Below are 22,431 nucleotides of genomic sequence, written 5' to 3' on the forward strand. Positions count from 1 at the left end.
TAATTTTGAAAAATTGCATTGAAAACGCATCAACGGCATGCAACAATCAGGCAACGGTGCAAAGTGTGAAGTGTGATAATTAAGGTTAGAATTTGAAAGTGAGAGAAAAACAGCAAGTTTCTCTTTGGTTCCTGCAGCTGCAATCATTTACTTAATGCAAGTACAAACGCACTCTACATTTATAAATTTTTCGAACTATTTGAAAGTTTACTCTCTCATGGCCACGTTCAACAGAACCTTGACATCTCACTAGCGGACTTTATCAAACTCAAATCAACCCACATGTTTGTCCATTATCGCGATCATGTCATCCGCTTATGCAAGTCTGTCTTTTTGGAGTTGCTCTTAACTGTCTTTATGGAACAGAATTGACACTCGCAGGAGGCAACACAAGGATGGCGAAAATACTCACGTAAGATACCTTGGAATAATCTTTTCTGATATTGCAAAATGTAGTTTGAATGCTCCTTAAAAAGCTGTCGCTAAGAAATTATTAATTTTTGGCAAGATCAAGCTGATGAAGCATATCCTGCACCAGGATCCAAAAATTCAAAGCTACGCCTTTGGTTGAAAACTCATCACACGTTGAGAGTTTGACAATCGTTTGAGAGCTCGATCGAGGTAGCAATTTTATCCAACGACTGGCATGACTGCATCAGCTAAATACTTATAGGATTGTGACTACTGCATTGAGTGAATTGGCAGGGCAGTGGCGAGGCGTGAACGTTCGATTATCGATATTTCTCTAATTGAAGCTATGGTAAATAATTGATTCTTAAGGTGTTCGCAGCAAACACCCTGTTTATCGATCTTTTTCCATAGGTTTAAATGGCAAATCAATCGATAAATCGCAAAGTACGCCACGTCACTGTGATAGGGTGCCCTGTCCAAGTTCACATCAAGGCACATTCACATGGCGCGTCAAACGGCCTCTCAGGTCGCTGGTTAAACCTGTAAGCAAACATGCTTTATATGGAGAAAAGAGAGCGCTTAAGGAGGGCTTGTCGGGTGGCAGGCTTGGAGACCTGCCAAGAGGCTTGATGAGCGGATTGAGTGCGCTTCCAGCTGTTGATACTGGAGGAAGTACCCTTACTTTTAGTATAATAGTGAAGTATTGACATTGTTATATTGCCATGCTACTGAAGAACACCATATAAACATTCGATAGTTGCCAAATTTTCTACGATACAATGTTTATCGATTATCAATTATAGATGTTTGTTGATATTTTTCCTTAAAATTTTAAGAATTTTAGATCAAATCACAAGCAAAATTCCCTGTGAAAGTGGAGATAATATTCACAAATTTTCTTGAAAATTAGTGATTTGTCAATGTAAATTTGGCAATGCCTGAAGGCTCATAGGGCGTTTTTTCTTAGCACGGCAGTATAGGGGGTAGTTTAATCAGTATCTTAGTAATGACTCTGTTTTTCATATTTAAGGGCAGTAAGGGTACCACAGTATATGCCTAGCTGCATCATCAGAGCCCGCCAAAAATATCGTTTCAAATGGATCCTGTTCTCAGCATTTTCAAATCAAGTTTTCCTTACCATTTACTTAGGGTAAAAAAATCTGCAAAATTCCAAGTAGCTTAGTTCACACCTTACTTTCAGAAAAAGAGTTTAATTGGCTGCTCCTAACCCAATACACATGTTCTTGAATTGATTTTAATCAATTCAAGAAAGATCAGTTGCATAACTTACCCTCCCAGTTTCATTTTTAATCTCATTTATCTTTCCTAAAATGCCTCATCAAATAATTCTACCAAAATTAACAAGGTGGAAGTTGCTTTTCAGTAATGACTGTGTAGGCCTCCAATGTCATGTATTCTCTTGTTTTCTAGTGCGGAACAGCTAATTGAAGAACGGCTAAAAACTACTAAAAAACAGTTACCTTCTTTTGGCCCGAAAGATTTTTGTGTAACTGGTTCAGAGGAGGAAAAAGAAAAGATTCATAATGTTTTATCAACAACTAAGGCTCTGTTAGCTTGTGAACGAGTGGAGAAAAGGTACGTTATCCTCACTGTAATTTTTAGTTGGCTGCTCACCAACATACTTACATTTAATACAACATTGATGTATGTAAAAAAGAAAAAAAAAAAAAAAAAAAAAAACGGAATCATCATTCACTGTACCATCAGGTTCAACATTTAATCGAAATCCCTCAATTTTGAGGCCAGTTTTAAGCTGCCACTAAATAAACCATTTCCACTTTTATCCTGTGAGTTTTCTTTTTTAGCATATCGATGGCTAAATGTGAAACATGCCACTAGCAATTGTAGTGTTTAAAAATCTCTATGTGTTTTATTTCTTTAAATAAAACCAATCAACGTTTTTCCTTGAAATTCTGTGTAATTTTCTGTAGAGTGAGTGAAGGAAATTTACAAATAATCTCAGTACTTAAAAACTATTGACTAGTTTGCCCTTCAAAGTTTACAACATGAGTGGAAACTTACAATGTTGCAGTCTGGGGTGCACATTTTTCAACTTTAGCCATCAATATGCATTCAGTCATGATAGGATGATTGCAAATTCTAAAGATGGTCTTCAAAAGCTGTTGCATCTGTTCAATTCAATTGCGATGAAATACCTAGATGATAAAATTGTTGGAAAGAAGAACAAAAAAAATATGTAGGTTGCTGGAAAAAACTGAATTTTTAAGCCTAGAATAATTTTAGCCGGTTTCTCTTCCAAGACAATTATAAGCAAATCTAAATTAAAGTTGGTAGTATAGGAACGTAAGAATTAATTAGACAATTTATTAAATTATATTAAATCTTGACTTCACATTTTAATGGGAAGTGACAAAAAAAAGCATGTTTTCAGATCAGTGGCTATGGCGCCATCTCTAACAATTTTTTAACAGCTTTCTGGGTGGCTCCACTGCAATCAATTGTGTTATTCTACCATGTTTCATGTTTGCATACTTCCAACTTGAGTTTAATGTTTTCAAAAGGAATTTTAGGGGCAAAAGCAAGGTGGAATGTGCTTCCAGGTGCAAACATTTTTGAAGTGGGCTACCTGTTTCACAAAAAACAAAATTAACCATCTGATTGCACTAATAAAAAATGATACTTAACATGGTTCATGTTTGCATACTTTTACTTTTAATGTAGTTTTTGGATGAGATTTTTCCATAGCAGCTAACTATAATGTGTCTATAGGCTGACCATCCTCCTTTTTGTTGAAATTTCAGTGAGACCAGTATCAGAGCGTTTGTTCAATATTTTCAAGTTTCTTGAAGATTATCTTCGAATACCTTTTTACAAAAATTTAAATTTTCATTTCTTACGTATTTAATTTATTGTAACATGCATTCCATAGTAGACATAGGATGTTCTGAACTTCTGGGAGTATCTTTTAACTTCAGAAAAGGAGGCAATAATGGCAACAGCTAATAAGACTTACTGCAGGTCCTTTCACTTATAAATTATTCTCTTTTCAGCAACTTCCTGTCAAATGCAGAGTGGGACAATGACCTGAAGTTAGCTAAAGTAACGAAAAAGGTTGGCAAATTTTTTGAAACTTTCGGACATTCCATCAATGGATGTGACTATCTTTATCCAGAAGAGTGCTTATTCTTACTTGAAAATGTAAGTAAAAATTAATAGTGGTTTTAGATGCTGCTTTTCATGAACCATTCTTATTAAAGTACCGATGTAAGAAATAAATCTTAAGGTAAAATATAAATATCAAAATGAAAATTCTCGCCTTACATGTTTGTTGATGTTTTTATATTACTGTCTATACATGATTACAAACAGTCTATTACATGATTGTTCTCTTTCGTTTTTATTGTCTTTTACAGCCCAAATGCATTAATTCAATGCATTTTTTTTGATAATAGTGCTCAGGATGGACTTGTATAGTCCGAATGTACATACACTAGACAGTAATATATAATTTAAAAAAAAAGTGAAGTCAGGTGTGTAAGGCAAGAATTTTCATTTTAATTATATATTAATAAAATGCGCCTCTCAACTCATGTAAAAAATTAGTATCTAAAGAGTGGCAAAGAGATTCAGAGGCGAATTCAGCAATTTGGGAACACTGGATTTCCTACATTTAAATCTATGCTACATAATCGATTATTGTCGGAGCACCTGGCCCCTCCAAAAATTGATACATTTCCACAGGTTGAAAGGAAGAAAAGACAATGTTGCCAATTTGCTGGATCAAATTCATTCCCAATGGGATGGGCAATGATATTTAAACCTTATTTACCCCCCCCCCCCTTCTTTTTAAAGTCAAACCTTTTCTTAATCATCAGCCTTGTTGTGCAAGAGAGAAAGTAAAATCTGTATGCAACAAAAAACTTGAGATCTGTGAAATAAATTGCATCTAAAATTATACAAAAAAAATCTTTATATGCTTTTGCTAAAAGTAAATCAAGACTTGTTACTCACATAGGTTAACTCAAAAACCATTCTTAGTGCACCAAGAAAGCTTGCAAGTTACTCTTTACATCACAATTTTCATAGAGAATTGGCACATTACTATTTTTCCGTACAGTGTGCAATTTTTAGTTGCCTTTATTTTCGTGTGAAAACAAGTGCCAGTTTTCTATAAAATTATGAAGCATTAGCAAAAATTTTGAAATATCTCCATCTTCCAATTACGCAGCTATTTGTTATACGCCATTAACATTACCTGTATAAGTTAACCAGTTCAATATGACCGAAATTTTGTAATTAATCCTAAACATGAAGAAAACTCTAAAAGAACTCAAATTCTGCAAAATTCTAACAAAAATGTGTAATAAAAACAGACCTTGAAGAAAACTTGAACCGGCTTTCATCAGTCCAAATGATTGGAACATTGCTGCTGGAGGCTCCTACTTTTTTTTTTTTTTTTTTTTTTTTTTTTTTTTTTTTTTTTTTTTTTTAAAGGTAGGCAACTATTTCTTGAGTCGCTGAGATGTGATGTATTTGACTGCTAAAGCGTCAGATATACCCACTAGCTAAAAGCATTGGTTGAAGCCAAGAGTAGGATTCAATTTTACTCTAGGCGAGTTATTGACAACCAGTCTCAGCTTACAACAATTGCCCAATCCAGTCAAAGACTGACTAAATGCAGGTCTATCTAGCGCTTAACTTCTTACTGTTTGTTCCTTTTCACCTAATTGTCAAATTTTATTTGTTTTGTTTTGCAGAGTAACCTAGAGCTGTTTTTCTGTGGTCTTGCCGTTAGCATCCAAAGAGGATATTCTCTCCTCCTGGGCTTCAATTCTGGTTGCACTTTGAATGAATACAGAGTGTATGCTCATCTTTCCAAAAGTGGTTACAGAGTTTTCAGACATGATGGAAAGGAAACCATACAAAATAAAGAATCGAGCAGCAGTTTTGTGCCGAGTGAAGTTACAACATCAGGCAAAGAAGCAATTCCTCGGTCAGACATCACTGCTGAAACTTTGGCTAAATCTCCAACGCATACTGAATTACTCAAGATCTCATCTTCATCTATCGCGCATCATTCTCCTGATAAAATTCCTACCATCGATCAAGCATCTTCAGTGACTAAAGTAACAAATCAGGTAGAAAAAAAAGAAATCATCTCTAAACCAAAATTTCAACCCCAAATACGTTCGCAGTATCATTTCTATGAATTTTTTAGAAGGAGAGATGACGACCCAGAACTTGCCAAGATAAGACAAGTTGATATTGATGCTTTTATGATGGCATTTCGATTTCTCCTAAAAAATAACAAAACAGTCCAATCAGAGGTATACAAGAAAAGTTTCAGAATTAAATTAAAACTCGCTTATTGCCTGAGGTTTTATCCACCAGTATATGAAAGTCTTCAACCTTTCTCTACTTATCACAAAGCAATGAGGTGGCAATTCATTCAGCCTGAAGATCTAGAGAGAAAGCATGTCACTGCTTTCAGCTATAAACCGCCAGGTCTTATTCGGGATTCAAAATTTGCTGCAATTGTAGAACTTTTCCCAACTTTTGATAAAGGTGAAATTTATGCACCCATGCCACCAAATCAGATCATTCCTACCAAAATTCGGAGCAAATTCCTTTCAGCCACCATCAATCTAGAAACTAACAAAATCACCCATAAAACATGTCCTTCTGAAAAGGAGTTTACTTCAGTTCTCCAAAATTTTGTTAGACCAAATGAACGTCATAAAAATCCAACGGAACTCCCGAATTCCAGTGGAGGACCTCAACCTAAGCGATATTTTTCCCAACCGGTTCAACCCAAATTGACAGGCAGACAAAGAAGAGGGGGGCTCTCCAAAAAGCAAATGAAACGCCTCAGGAGAGTCGAAAATTTCAAAAAAAGGCAAGAAAAACTAATTAAGGAAGAAAATTTGTCAAACCAGAAGCAAAAAAAATTTCCTAACTCAGCAACTGGCAATCGGTCTGCGTCTGGCCCTCGCGGTGAGAGACACAGAGATGGTTCAAGGTGGGACTCTAGGCCAGATAACTCAAATACACAGACTCATCATCAGATTCAAGTCAAATCTGAGTTTCAATCAATCTCAAGTAGCAATCAAACGGAAGAGTCGCTGACTCATCAGCCGTTCATGAATCAACCACAAATGAACCAGTCCCTGATGGGAGGGCCAGTCAAACCTGAATTTCCAAGTGCTGGCCAAATTCATGAGCCACTGATGAATCAACCATTCATGAATCAGCCTTTTCCAAATCAACCTGTATTGAGCCAACCGTTCATGAATCAACCAATTCCGAATTTACCACCAATGAGCCAGACTCCTGTTGGAGGACAAACCCCTTTAAACAACCCAGCAAACCCATTAGATCCTGGCGTACTAGGTCAGGTAATTGCAAATGTTGTGAGTCAATTACTACCCAACCAAATGAACCCAAGTCTCCAAAATCAGATAAACCCTAATTTTATGAATGCTGCTCCCCAAAATTTCCAACCTCCTATGATTCCTGGTCCCCCAAATCCAATTTTTCCAAATTTTCCGAATCCTATGAATTCTGATCCTCATAATCAAATTAACCCATCCTTTCCAAATCCCAACAATCCCAACTTTTTCAACCAACCGCAACCTAACTTTCGTTTCCAAAACTATAATCCTCGTTTTCCTAGTCAAAGGTTTCCTCGTCCGTACAATAATCATGGAAATAATAATGGTGAAATGAGTGAAGTTACCAGGCAAGCCAGAAAAATGCAAGGAATGGCCAGAAGAATGATGGCAATGGCACAAGCAATGTTCAAGAACCCGGAAGAATTTGCTGAAAACCCAGAAAAAATCAATATGTATAATTACTCGAACCGATTCCGTCACCCAAACAATCAAGGTAATTGGAGATTTCCCAACCAGATGCAAAATCAAAATAATAATTATCAAAATCTCTTTAGACCCAGGTTTGGTAACAACTACAACAACTTCAATCCCAACTTTAATCCTAATTTTGGTTCAAATTCCTTCAATCCAAATATGCCTGAAAATTCTCAACCACACTTCTCGCACAATCCTGACAACTCTGCAAGACCGAGAGATGAGGAAGACAATGGTGATGGTTCTGCACCCGTCAATGAAATCCCTGAAACAAAATTCAATCCTCGTGTTTGTAGGTCATCTTCTAATCCATCTCCTCCGGGCGAAGAAAACGATATATTTTTTGTCGACGTTGCAGGTGAAAATCCATCCAATCTGTTGAACCGAGCAAGAACCATCCCCGCCTGCAAACCAACCGTTACTTTCAAAAAAGAGAAACCTGATGAAAGTTCCTCTTCCTCTTCCTCCGAATCGGAGAGTGATGAAGATGATATTGAGGTTATTGAACAACCCACCCCTAAACCTGTCGTAGAAACTATTGATGTTTTATCTTCAGATGAAGATACTTTCATTAGCATTGCCTCCAAAGTTCGCCAATCAAAGTCTGAAGCTGATAGAATTTGCTCAAAGTTTGGAAGAGCTTGGAAAAAGAAAAACTCTGATGAAAGGTATAATGATGTGACGAAAAGAAGGAGAATAGATGATGATGCTGAACTCATAACTCTAGATGACGATGTTGTAATCCTTGATAGTGATTCGAGTCAACCAGCACATAGTTCAGAAAAAACACCCCAAAACGCTGGTGCTCAAAACATGTCTAACCCATTAAATATGAACAATCCAGCAGATGGTGCAGCAAATGAGGGAGTCATTACTGTCAAACAAGAAAGTATTGATGTCACAAGGGTTAAGACTGAAAATGGAAGTGAAGCTACCATTACTATCCCACCACTAGATGTGCCTAGAATAAAAGAGGAAAAGGATGCAGCTAGTGATGCAACTCAGGAATCAGCGATGGACTCTATTGAAGTCCCCATCAAGTCAGAAATTCCTGAAGTTAATGAAGTCGAAATTGAAAGGGTGAATCAAAATATTGGTTCAAATCTCATTGAAAACACTGCCAAGGTCTGTAACGTAGATTCTTCATTTCCTGCTACGGATGAATCAGGATCAGAAGATGAAAGTACGGATAGAAGTAGTGCCTCTGAAGAGCATAACACATCAAGAGATAGTGAAATTATGGATACCAGCTCAAACCGAACTCCTTCCAGAACATCAATATCAGAAATTTCAAAAGACCAGCCTACTGCGGGTAATTCACAATCAGTGGCAGATTCCCAAAAAGTAGGTTGGGCAGCTCTAAAAGCAAAAGAGACCAACGAAACATCATGCACTTCTACGATTGACTCACGTAAAGTCGTGAGCACCTCTTTACAAGGATGGGCAGCTTTGAAAAGAGTCGAAATCAACAAAGCGTCCAACGAGGAGCCCAATGATTTGTCATCTGTTGAAAATTCTCAGAAAGGAGAGGACACCAACGAAACCTCAAGAATCACTACTGAAGCTGTTGAAAGCACTCAGCCGGGGAAAATTACAGACATTGGTACAAATCAAGAAACCACTTCTTCGGAAAGTAATGAAATGGAAATCAATTCAAGTCAAACTAAGCAGGAATCTGAAATATTAAACGCTCCATCTAGTCCACAAGAGAAAGGAAAAATGGAATCGCTTTTGCAGCCCTACCATTGTAAAAATTTAGGTAAGTCTCAAGATCAGCAATCCCCCCCTCCCTTTTTTTTCTTTTCTCATAACGAAAATGCATAGGCATATGTAAGCAATTATAAATCTATTCTCAAAGAGAAAAAAAATTGGTGAAAAACCTGGTTCAAAGTAATGGAGGTACTATTTCAAATGGCTTTTTAGCGAGAAATGATTTATTCTAAGTAGAAAGCCCCCTCAAAAGAAATCCTTGTCTATTTCCACCATTAATTTTTAAGTTGCATTTATAATACGTGGAAATAGTATGTTGTTAAATTAGGGTAAAAAAAAACAGTAACCAAAATAGTAGTCAAAAATAAATCAATATAAAGAGGGAGGAGGAAGAAATCCTCTGGAGTTTTTAGATCCAAAAAATCCGTTGATGATCTATTATTGTATGTTTGTTGAGAACCACACGTCATTTTCATTTGTGCTTCTACCGTAGTGCAACAAATTTGCTGCATTTGCAATGATTTCTGCCTCTTGACAGAAGCGATGTACGTGTTGTTAGTCTCCCTATGTACATAGGTATTCTCATACATGAGCCAGGAACAGTATTTCCTGATTGCGAAATTGAGTCCAAGTAATACTCAGCTATAACCGTGGTGCTTTAATATTGAATTTAATTTAAAACAATTCTGCATCATGGAACAATTTAGTTGCCTTGTGGAAAGCCACCTAAGAGTGTAGAAATGATAACAGTACAACTAGAGGTGAGTTTAAATTGTTTTCTTTAGAAATCTTGTGAAACTTATGATAGTAAATTGTTCAGTCAGCAGAAAGGATAGAAAGATTTACATAGTAATCTCTTATTTCTTGGCTGACAGTCCACAAAAAAACATAAAATAGTATGCAATAAGTCCATTTTTGGTTTTAACTTATCATGAATTCAACATCAAATAATTCCGCTGCTTCATTACCAAACACTATAATCAAGTCATTTCCTCTGTCAAGTCAAAATAATTATGAATGTTTTTTCTTAATTTTTTCAATCCAGGCACAGCATTAAGCGCTCTCCAGATTTTCAAGTCTAAAGTTAGGGAGGCAGGAGATTTCCTACATCTGAAAGTTAGCTTTGATGTTTACCAACCAAAAAAGGTCTTTGCAAAAGTGTCAAGGTCAGACCCCGATTTTAGAATCATCGTGACAAGGTAAGTCGTTTCTCCCCCAACAAATAAGGCCAGATGTAATTATGTTAGAATATCACAAACCACATCTCTTTTCCATAACTAGGAAAGTCCTTGCAGAGTCATTTGAATGTCCAGTATTTATATCCTTCATAGATTGTTTCATTTTCTTATCTCATAACTTGGGTAATTAAGATTCATGATTTTGATTCCAACAATTGGGGCTCTAGACTCCATCTCTTGAGATTTGAAATACAGTCTCTCGCTAAACCCGAGGGTGGTAGACCCAGCCTTTCAACCAAAGCTCCCTGTTTTCTTTTTACTTCTCAGCCCTTTTGCTCTTCAGGCCATTTTGATTTCCAATCGCTCCTAGCACCCTTAGTGCCTGTATTTATTTTAAGTCTTCTCAGACTACTTATTTTTTTTTATCCTCTCTGTTGTTTGTACTTATATTCACCATTAATTCAACTTTTAAATACATAAAATGTGTATTTATAATTAGATTTAGAAGAGCACAATAAACTCATATAAAAAATAATATAAAATAATAAATAATAAAAAAACTACATACTTTTTAACTAAGATCTCCCTTTTAATAATTTTTTATTTCAAAATGTTTTCCTGTAATTTACTTCCAAAATGAAGGGAGACATTTTGAACGGAGAGATGTACGAAAGAAATTTGTTTTTTCTTCCTTTTGTGTCCAACCCGTTTTCCTTCCAGCCAAATCTCCTAAGGCATTTTTTCTCTGTCCGTTTCTGGATTCTACATACATCTTGCTAGGACATTGACCAGCTCTGAACGTGACGGTCTGGCTGAACTTAAAGTTTTCCTTTGATTCGTTCCTACATCTTGGATCTCTTCAAGTTTAAAAAACAAAGTCAAAATTCAATTTTATTTATTTATTATTATTTCAAGGATATTCCATCCTTTTAAAATCAGACTCCTCAAAAACCAAACTTCAACTTACCTAAACCAAATTGGTACTAAATTAATTTCATTATGTTTTACATCAAAATCCCTCAGGATGCTGGATCCACCTTGCCAAGGTTAAAAGCATCGTATTTTAAGGAAGGTAGTTTTTTCGAAACATTCAGTTCGGTCCTGATGATCAATTTTATTAATACTTATGCTTTTGTTTTTATACCTAATTACAAAGTTGATATTAACTCATTATAATTTGAATCAGTACTTTTATAAGGAGCTGAACTCCATCTTTTGAAATTCTTTTTTTGTTCTGCATTTTTGAACTCTGCATATTAAAAAAAAAAAAAAAAAAAAAAAAAAAAAAACAGTTTGGAAAATTTGTCTTCTGCTCTTTGTAAAAGTACTGATTTATTTAAGCCATAAAAGTCAAGCTCCCTTTTTCAAGTGGATTTTGAAAATCTTGGATACGTTCAACGCTTTGCATGAGGTGGTAAGGAAGCATGTTTTTGGTTTATTCACTTCTCAACCTGTCTAGTGCTCCGCTTAGTCACTCTTTGCTAAATTTTTGCAGTGATTTTCATGTACTCTCGATTTTGTTTCAGTTACCTGGATCCAGTGCCTTCGCCTGCACAGATCAATGAACTCTCAAGCCGCTACAGTGATAATGTCAAGATCCTTTTTGCTGTCGTCCATCCAAATACTATCTCCTTCTTCTTTATTGGTAATGTACATGTTCCAGTTCAAATTGATGAAGTCCTTTTCTAATCCAAAATATCTGAACACTTTCGCACAGAAGTCTTCTCATTTTTTTTCTGTATTCATTAGAAAATAAGCTTGCCATGACTTTTTTACTTTTTCTCTTTTCCTTTCTATATTCCACTCAATGAAGTCTTACCCTGATATTTCATGATTGTTTAAAGATGAATGATTTTAGAAGTGCACATATTTCTCACATTGAATTGGTGAGAGATTGGTCCCTCAGAAATTCAATGTGAGAAATAGTGTCCTTTCCTCTGCAAGAACAGAACGAACTGATGTGAACAATTATGGTTAAGACAAAGACCTAAGAATTGCTGGTGGGTAATGAGCGGATTAAGTTGAAGGGAAATTTTCAGATTTTATTTCAAAAACAGGTATTTAATGAAGAATTTAAAAAACTCTTTCTAAAAATTTGTTTCAAAGTGGAGTTAGTTTTACGCAACCTATTTCATCCGAGTACAAACCCCTCATGGAATCTTTGGTATCTGTAGTCTCAAAATTTTGACTCTTGAAAATTAAGGTTTGAGTTTTATACAGTCATCCCACCTTAGTGTTCATCTAGTTTTGTCATCCTATTCTTACAATTTGCAAAAATCCAATCAGACAGTAATACCGTACCCTGTGGAATCATGTGATACCTAGTCTATAATTATGTACTTTAATTTTTTTTTAACCATCCGTCAAAACAATGTGAGATGACAAGATCTGCAGCTAATCTGTAGCTTGTTCTGAGAATCAAGAGTTTGTATGAGTCCCATGGTGTTATTGATGTACACTGTTTGATCTTTGAAATTTATTAACGCTCTATTTTTATTGAAGGAACCAAAGTGACGGAAGAATTGAAAGAGAGGGCGCATTTGTACTCTCCTCAACTTTTCTCGAAATCATTCGAATTTAATGTGCATCGTGTGTTATTCAAGAGACAAAACATGCGCCTCTAGTATATTAGTTCCGTCTAATTCTTTTTTATTTATTTGATCGGGCAACGCAGGACTATGACGCCGATTTTTCGGGTTGTAACAAACAATACAGGAAGCATTTATTTTTCTAATTTATTTATAAATTTTGTGTAAAAATGTAAACACTTGTTACTTTTTCCAATGGTTCTCCTCTCCGAGAGAGATATTATTATAAAATTATTTCTGCATAAAAGTATTTTTTCGTTAAAACACCTCTTATTCCATAAGATCCAAAATCCGTAATCACTTTTTCAAATCTTTGATTTTTTTCTTTCTTTATTGCTGTTTCATTGATGAAAAATCTAATCATCACTTGGTACTTTTCAAAATTTTGCAAGGAGGTAACAGTATTGTCGTCATTTTTAATCCAGCCAAGGAAGAATAAAATCATCTGTCACTGTATGATTTCTGTGCCAATTGAAATGGGAGACATTGCTGAGCGTTATAATCTGTAGCTTGTTCTGAGAATCGAGAGTTTGTAGTCCCATGGTGTCATTTATGTACACTGTTCGATCTTTGAAATTTATTATCGCTCCATCTTCATTGAAGTAACCAAAATGACTGAAAAATTAACAGAGACATCAGTGATTCAACATCCTCAAAGATCCATGTTTTCAGTAGCTATAGATAAATGTACAGTTCTTGACTTCAGAGAAGTAAATTTGGTAGATTTACAACCACAGGGCGAAGTAAAAGAATATTAGCAAATCATTAATTATCTTCAGAAAAAAGTATCGAAGACCTTTACAAGTTTTCAATCGCGAAGTGACGAAGGCCTTTTGGTCAAATCTGCAATTCTTTAAGAAATTTGGCTTTTATCCAGTCAAATCGCAATGTGACCAGTCCCATGCTGATTTCACCACAAACCCGCCGTTGGTCGAAACGTAAGTCGTTTTTAAAAATGAACGATTTAACTGGACAACTCAGGAAATGGCTAAAAGAGGAGCCAGTGAGTAATAAATATCTCAGTAAAGAATCCGGTTACTTCAAAAGGTCCGTCTATTTAAATTTATTATATAACTTTCAAAATTTATCAGATCCACAGAATGAGGACCAGTATCAAAATTTTAAAAAATAGGAAGATCTTTAATTTTTTATCTATCACTGCAAGGCAGTGAGAAGTAATTTCTTCCTAGGTAACACTTCTTTGTCGTACCCTTAGTTTTGCAGCAACAGGCGAAAAAACCCTGGCCTCCAGTTAGCGATGTTTGAACGTTTACGATCCTGATACAGAGCTCCTTTCCATCGGGAAAATCGGTGGAAGAAATTAAACTCACTTTTAACAGACAATTTACGTTTTGACCAACGAGTTTGTGGTCAAATCGGCATGTGACTGGTCACATCGCTATTTGACGGGACAAAAGCCGACTTTCTTGTTGAATTACAGATTTAACCAAAGGACCTTTGTCCCCTCACGATTGGACCAAATTTCGGGTTTTGACTACAACATACACAGAGTGATCCAAGGTTAAACGGCCAGACTGCAGGAGCTGAAATAGCCCCAAACCCCCTCTTTCAATTGAGATTTAGATTTTCTTTGGATCATTTATGAATGCAGGGCATAAAAGTACAGGTAAGTACAAATTTCCATGAGATTTGGTTCACGACCGTTGCCAAAATTCAGGGAAAACGATTTTCTTTTAATTTTTTTTTGGAGGGGGGGGGCGTAGCCCCGACTGGGGGCACTTATGGAAAAATCTTCATACTACAAAAAATTCTTATTTTGACCCATAGAACATGCTCCTGCAGTTTAGCCGTTTAACTCTTGATCACCCTGTATATCATTATCTGATTTTGAATACTGAATAACATGGCACTTCTGCTGACCCAACCGAAGGCCTTGCTCTATATACCCCCGAATGATACCTGTCACGGTTGATGCGGACAGTATAAGACACCAAGGCTCAGGATTTCTAATGAACGCAAACATGCCATAATGCCCAGTGCATTTTTTCAATTTTTAAATCAGCGTCATCAATAGTTTGACTATTCATTTGAAGGTAAAATTTTAGGGAGACCTCATATCTCTCACAATTTTACATTAAAAATCCGGCAAACTCAAAAGCACAATCACAATTACCTACCTTGACTGCCATGGAGTTATCACCCCATCATCAGGCCCGCCTATCAGAACCATGTTCTTTAACTTAGAGATTCCTTCTTTGAACTGATCGCTAAAATCACTTTTAATCATATTGTTCAAGAACGGCAGGAAAGAACTGTACTTGAAGAATAACTTTTGATGGTATGGGTCATTCCAATAATTTCCAACTGAGATCGTTTGACCAATTTTCGAGTAGAACAGCTCGTAAGCAGTTGCACAGACCAGGTTTGGAAAAATAAGGTGCAAAAATGAATCTGGAATGTATCATAGTAAGGAAAAATGAAAAATAATGCCTTTAATCATAGATTAGTCCACCAATCAATTAGACAAAAGTTATGCACTCAGATTATTTTCCTTTAAACAAATAAAACCCAAAAAATGGATCAACAAGACTAAAATACACAAAATGTCTGGAACGTGTGTTGGGATGGGGGGGGGGGGGGGCAGTCTTGACATTTTATCAACCGAGAATGAAAAATAAACAAAAAATCAAAACCCTCAGACACCCCCCGCCCCCATTGTACTAACTGACGAAATAAGAGGTCCACATAGGTCCATATCCAGCGGTAATCCAAGCATGCGCGAGAGGTGACTACGCGACAAAGGCACTAGGATTGCGCGAGTAGAAACCTTACCATCTGCTACAGGAATGCGCGAATTTAAAATGAAGTATTTTCAACTGTTAAGTAGAATTTTGGCAAAACAAGGAACAGTTGGAAAATAAACGCATTTTTATTTTAACGCTGGTTTTGGTTAATTTTTTGACAAGTCATCGATGTCTCACGTTTTGACGATAAATGATGTGAAAAGATTGAATAATGGTCGTGGATATAAAGAACTTTCCTAACTTTTCTCGGAAAAAATACTTAATCGGGAGAAACGAGGCAACGCTGGAATGCTCATGCCGCGTCGAAACACAAAATGGGCCTTTTAAGCTCTATTATTCGATAGATGCCGCGATTATTCTGACGCGAGTTCGAATAATCGCGCCAAACACAGTGCTGCCGGCGGTAATCGTATATCAGCGCCTGCAAGACTGACGGAATACTCCACGTATTGCGCCAAACAGTGCGGTCGGCGTCAAGCCCATATTAGCGCTTACAAGACTGCATGAATACTTCTCGCATTGCGCCAAATGCCGTGCAGTCGGTCAGTTGCCGTGAAACGCATATTAGCGCCTACAAGACTGTGAAAATGCTGTAGGACTGCGTGTTATTATTCTTGATTTTCTGCTCCAGTTTTTACCATAACTAAAGGTAAAATACAAATCTTCATCGCAACGATTCAGAAACTCGGATGATATTTAATTGTTCTTGGGTTACATTAAAAGAAAATAGAACAAACGAGTATATCGCGTCAAAATTTTCGATACTTATATTTGAGATCATTTAAGTAAATTCGCGGGAACTTTTTAGAAAAAGTGTGCGCAGCTTTTCAAAAACATTTATTAAAAATAAAACATAAAATTGGCACTACATAACGTTGCGATCAGAGATGACTATACGCATTCTTTCGGGTGCAACCGGCGGGTTTTGAATCCATCCATCTCTTAAAAAACTTGAACATGGCTGTTCTACGCTTTTTTTCAGTGATTGGCGGCCGTGTAGCAGCCACAGGCCCCCTGTTTACTTTTTTAATGTCTATGAAAGCTCTCTGGGCCATTCGTGCTGCGAGGGCTATATCGAGCTATAAGAGAGACGTGCCCGTAAGTATATGGAGGGAATAAACTGTCTTCTGCGATCTAGTTATCTACCACTAACTACCAAGGTTGCCAGATTAACGCTTCCTCGTTGAACATTGAATATTCGCGCGAACATTTACCAGAAAAATTCACGCATTCCTACCATGCAACTCCAAAAAGGTACAAAAGAGGACATTCGTGCAATCCTATCGCAGCCTCTGATATATATCCAGGTGCTGAGACCGACAATGCTCTAAGTCTACAACTCTGACCTTACATAAATTGTTTGCCTTAACTTAATGTGCTACTCAACATGAATCCATCTAAATCTGGTTATGGGTCTCAGCAAGATGAACCTATCAGTGTGATGAAAGAAACCCAGTTGTGTGTTTGAATGTAAAAGAAAAAGAAAAAAATATACGAAGAAGATGTAACACGTACTTAATTACCCACCTCCATACTGGCCAGCTTGAGGAGAGCTCAGCGAGACGAAAGTATGAACATTATGTTTGGGGAACAATTCTAGAAGTCCCCTGGCTATTAAACCACCTTGTGAGTAACCTGTGCAAATCAAAATCATGAAAATTTAAAAGGGGTAAGTACTCGATTTTAAGCATGAGTATATTACAGTCTAAGACTTTAAAACTTTTGTCAATACCCAATCCTTATCCTCCTTTCTCTTCTTCATCTGCAATGTTTAGTAGCTGTCAAGATTCTCTAAAATTACATCATGGTATCGCAATAGTTTTTCAGTATTTATTAGGCCATGATCGGTGTCTGCCTAATAATTTGTCGAAGAGGCTTCCTCGAACTTCCATCGATTTTATGATAGGATTTCCATTTTTATTTGTCACCTCCATCTCTCCCTCCCCCTTTTTTGAAAACTAAATTCCATCTTTTCGTCCGAGACTCAAAGTTCAGGGTGTCTACCGTCAGTAAAAACCGGAAAATGTCAGGAAATTCGATTGTATCAAGAAAAAATCGGAAAATTGGCCGTACACCAGGGAATTCTGAGTGTTTTAAGCATTTTTCTAACATTTGATTAATTTCATCAGATGTAAATGAGTGTTAATTTATTCGCGAAAAAAAATCAAGAAATCACGTCTGAAATACTTAGCAGAAAAAATCAGGAAAATCCGAAGTTAAAGAGCCTCGCCAAGTTTATAGCCCCTTTTTTTTTATACCCGAGTTGGTCAATCGGACGGTGCTCAAATGAAAGCCTATGGTAAGGCAAACTTCCATGCAAAGTTTCAACTTGAAGTGACCCCTCGTTTAGGCTGTACAGCGTTGCCAATTTTCCAGTTTCATGTGCCAAAATCAAGGATATTGGACTATTAGTTCGGTGCATAAGTAGACTAGTACACCCGAGTTTGTCAACGGGACAAGGCCTAAACGAAAGCTTATGGTAAGGCAAACTTCCAGGAAAAGTTTCAACTTGAAGTGAAACCTCGTTTAGGCTGTACAGCGTTGCCAATTTTCCATTTTTATGCGCTATACTCAAGGAATACTGGATTCATCATGGTTGAACAGACTAGTATACCCGAGTTGGTCAACAGGACAAGGCTCAAACGAAAGCTTATGGTAAGGCAAACTTCCAGGAAAAGTTTCAACTTGAAGTGAAACCTCGTTTAGGCTGTACAGCGTTGCCAATTTTTCATTTTTATGCGCTATACTCAAGGAATACTGGATTCATCATGGTTGAACGGACTAGTATACCCGAGTTGGTCAACGGGACAAGGCTCAAACGAAACCTTATGATAAGGCAAACTTCCAGGAAAAGTTTCAACTTGAAGTGAAACCTCGTTTAGGCTGTACAGCGTCGCCAATTTTCCATTTTTATGTGCTAAAATCAAGGAATTCGGGACTAATAGTCCAGTGCATCATAATTAAACAGACTAGTGCATCGGTCTACGAGCTGAATACTACCCTGAGATCGAATAGAAGCGCAACTAAAGGCCATCGTGAACTCTTCGAAGCAGTGTTGCCAATTTATTATTAATTTTTTAACATAAAATTAGGGTTTTTTCGAGATTTTTGACGCTGTACAGCCTGAACGAGGTTTCACTTCAAAGTGAAACTATTCCTGGAAGTTTGCCTTATACCATAAGCTTTCGTTTGAGCCTTGTCTCGTTGACCAACTCGGGTATACTAGTCCGTTCAACCATGATGAATCCAGTATTCCTTGAGTATAGCGCATAGAAATGAAAAATTGGCGACGCTGTACAGCCTAAACGAGGTTTCACTTCAAGTTGAAACTTTTCCTGGAAGTTTGCCTTACCATAAGCTTTCGTTTGAGCCTTGTCCCGTTGACCAACTCGGGTATACTAGTCTGTTCAACCATGATGAATCCAGTATTCCTTGAGTATAGCGCATAAAAATGGAAAATTGGCAACGCTGTACAGCCTAAACGAGGTTTCACTTCAAGTTGAAACTTTTCCTGGAAGTTTGCCTTACCATAAGCTTTCGTTTGAGCCTTGTCCCGTTGACCAACTCGGGTATACTAGTCTGTTCAACCATGATGAATCCAGTATTCCTTGAGTATAGCGCATAAAAATGAAAAATTGGCGACGCTGTACAGCCTAAACGAGGTTTCACTTCAAGTTGAAACTTTTCCTGGAAGTTTGCCTTACCATAAGCTTTCGTTTGAGCCTTGTCCCGTTGACCAACTCGGGTATACTAGTCTGTTCAACCATGATGAATCCAGTATTCCTTGAGTATAGCGCATAAAAATGGAAAATTGGCAACGCTGTACAGCCTAAACGAGGTTTCACTTCAAGTTGAAACTTTTCCTGGAAGTTTGCCTTACCATAAGCTTTTGTTTGAGCCTTGTCCCGTTGACCAACTCGGGTATACTAGTCTGTTCAACCATGATGAATCCAGTATTCCTTGAGTATAGCGCATAAAAATGGAAAATTGGCAACGCTGTACAGCCTAAACGAGGGGTCACTTCAAGTTGAAACTTTTCCTGGAAGTTTGCCTTACCATAGGCTTTCATTTGAGCACTGTCCGGTTGACCAACTCGGGTATAAAAAAAGGGGCTAAAAAACACCACTTTTTGGCGAGGCTCTTTTAGTAGACACTCTGTTTCTGTTTTTACGATGAGAGAAATGCTAAATCATGGACGTTTTCCTGGCCTTGAAGACTAAGTATGAAAGGCACCGTCTGAGGTAAGTTTTACTCATCGTTAGGCCCTCTTAAATTTCGTATTAATTTTGATCATTCAATATCCTGATCTTATATTTTTTATTATCTCTGTGTCAAGACCATTTTCCAACAGGGCTGACAATGCAAGAAATCTCGCAACTTTTTGTTTCTCCAGATATTTTTTACATCAGGCAACGTTTTATTCTATTTTCAAGAAACATATATTCAACAAAACCAACAAACACTGTCCACAGGGCTTACCTATTACGTGAAATCCATCTGGGTGAGAGTCCGATATATTTTTGAAATCCTCTCCTACTCGTGAAATTTGCCGCCAAATGGGCTCTAAGCTAGACCATTTCAGGAATCTATCGGAAACGTACGTTTTGGTGCCAGGATGCTTCTACACGAGGCAGAAAAAGAGAAGAGTATCATGCACCCACTTTTATTTGAAAATAAATTGACTGACCCAGGCTAGGTTGCTACTCACTTAAAGTGTGTTGAGGACGAAAAGTTATTCGTATAGTGAAAAAGGAGTCAAAACTGCTGATTTTAGCCTCAAATCGCCTCTAGGGACTATCAAATTGGCAACATTTTCCGGGGGAAGCCCCTCCCCTCACACCTCCTTCAAGGCGTCCACGCACACCCCCTCGAAATCCGCGGCTGTTTCGAGGGGGGGGGAGGGGTGCAAAGTAATGAAATAGGGGGGAACTCGGCAAGTATCTAGGGAGAAATGGCATAATAAGTACACATAATTTTTACTCGTGAACTGAATTTTCACGAAGAAACTAAATTGGGAAAAAAATGTCACTGACTTTTTTCTCTGGTTACTCGCAAAATTCAGGAATATTTTGAACCGATGTCTTTTAGTCACAAATTTGTCGAAAATTAAGGTGTTTAAGTCAGTTTTGCAACCTTGGAATGGAGTTACGTTCTTTCGTCTGGGAAACGACAAATTCGACAACATTTTGCGATTCGGAACCACATTTTCTGGCTCGGTTTAAAAACAACCTATGAAGCATTATTTTCCCTATGTACGTAAGTGTTTTTAAGGATGAGCCAGAAATTGCAGTCCTCATATTGCAAAATTATAGCCAATTCCAAGGGAATTAGTGCACGCGATTTTTTTCACGGTAGAAGAAAAGTGCCAAGAAAATCCTTCGTCACGGAAGGAATTCGACAGTCCATTTTCTAAGCTTTAAGTGCCATCTTTTTAGTGTAAATGAGATACCCATTAGATAGTGATAAGTATTACAAAGAGGACTTTATAAAGTACAGTTAATGGAGTCAAACCTCCTCTATCCTTCTTGCCAGAGCCTCCATAGAACGGTTCGATGATAAAATCCCGTGGACCAAGAAGACCGGTTTGTAACAATCGCCGACAGAAATCGCTGAGAAAAGCACCAGGAAAACTCCCAGTCGCTGTATCAAAGCTGCATGGATTAACAACAACATTTCCAGTATGTACACCGATCCCTGAGTTGGTAGATAAAACTCTCACGACACCGTCAATCGATTCCAGGCACCCGTGAAAAAAAATTCGTTTACTATGACATGTCGATCCATAGCTCGTAAAGGAGCTTCTGATTTGACTCTAAGGGTCTATCATGTCTACCGTAGTGCACACAAGGACGAACACTACCACGAAAAGCGAAACTGAAGCTGCTAGAATGTGGATCGAAGCTGTCCGTAGATTTTTAGGGAGGGGGATCTGTTTCAATTATCAATTGAACTCATTCAGTCGCGAAACGATGTCCGCTGAGAACTGAGGCGGTGTTAGAGTGACCATTGATAAAGACATGATTCGCTCTGAGATCTTGGTCAAAGTCGAGAAACGGTACCGGTCAGCAATGGTCGTAAACGCGTGCGCTCCGATCAGTTCGATAAATATTTTCAATTATCTTCGATGCGGTACTGTGTTACGCTGAGAACTGGATTGCGCTAGGATATTATCTCTCGAAACTGGCATCGATGTGTCTTCTGGAGGTCAGCGTATTGCTCTCACAATCAGTTTATAAGTTCAAACAGCTGTTGGGAGTAAGTAAATATTTAAGTGCAACGCGCCTCCCGCTCCCGTAAAAAACTCACATCAGCGTAACGTCCAAAAAATTTCAATGCAGCCTGTGAAATCGTGACAGTCCAAAATAGCAGAGAGCAACGAAAATACTGAAATACAGTTGAAATTCAATGCAGTATATATGTACCTAATTAGATTTGGTCCATATATGGCATTGTTCAACGATCAATAAAATGAGTTTCTCGTTCCTGAAAGTTAGTCAATTTTCAATACAAACAGAAAGGGCGACTTACTCTTATTTCAACTTTATTGCAGTAGTTTTCAGTAAGAGTAGCCCCTTCTATCAGTAGATAGGCAACTTACACTACTCTCCACATTTCGATCCTTGTTTTTGCGTACTATGTCCTCATCTAACCGTGTTTGGCTCACTATCAGTTTGGATTAGCTTCGCTTCCAAACGATCTCAAATGGAGGAGTTTTCCTCTTGGGTATGTCCAAAAATTAAAAAAAAAATCCCAATATAATTATGTTTTATGAATTTTCCTTTAAAATGTTGCACAAATTCATCGATGGTGAAATCTCTACCACGATCAATTATAAGGATTCATGAAAGTCACATTAAAAACGCACAAGTATTTTCATTTTTTTTTTTTTTTTTAATTTTCAAAGCATATACATTATTTACAATAAATAGTA

At 37.2% G+C, this 22,431-nt stretch overlaps 2 protein-coding genes across 2 annotated transcripts; one reads left to right on the forward strand and one right to left on the reverse strand.

Annotated features, from left to right (window-relative positions):
- The first annotated feature begins 36 nt into the window (after window positions 1–36).
- On the forward strand, window positions 37–12,999 carry Tsen54 (tRNA splicing endonuclease subunit 54). Its single transcript, XM_019040107.2, has 6 exons — window positions 37–412; window positions 1,843–2,007; window positions 3,444–3,591; window positions 5,151–9,018; window positions 10,015–10,168; window positions 11,674–12,999. The coding sequence occupies exons 1-6, from the start codon at window positions 318–320 to the stop codon at window positions 11,834–11,836; spliced, it is 4,593 nt and encodes a 1,530-aa protein (XP_018895652.2). The 5' UTR covers window positions 37–317; the 3' UTR covers window positions 11,837–12,999.
- Ppt2 (palmitoyl-protein thioesterase 2) lies at window positions 12,869–21,509 on the reverse strand. The gene is made up of 5 exons (XM_019040110.2): window positions 21,012–21,509; window positions 19,980–20,121; window positions 17,028–17,135; window positions 14,874–15,147; window positions 12,869–13,350 (listed from the first exon to the last, which is right to left on the reverse strand). The coding sequence occupies exons 1-5, from the start codon at window positions 21,171–21,173 to the stop codon at window positions 13,152–13,154; spliced, it is 885 nt and encodes a 294-aa protein (XP_018895655.2). The 5' UTR covers window positions 21,174–21,509; the 3' UTR covers window positions 12,869–13,151.
- Window positions 21,510–22,431: the final 922 nt, after the last annotated feature.

Source organism: Bemisia tabaci, chromosome 7 (assembly GCF_918797505.1).
Source record: "Bemisia tabaci chromosome 7, PGI_BMITA_v3".
Lineage (NCBI taxonomy): Eukaryota > Metazoa > Arthropoda > Insecta > Hemiptera > Aleyrodidae > Bemisia > Bemisia tabaci.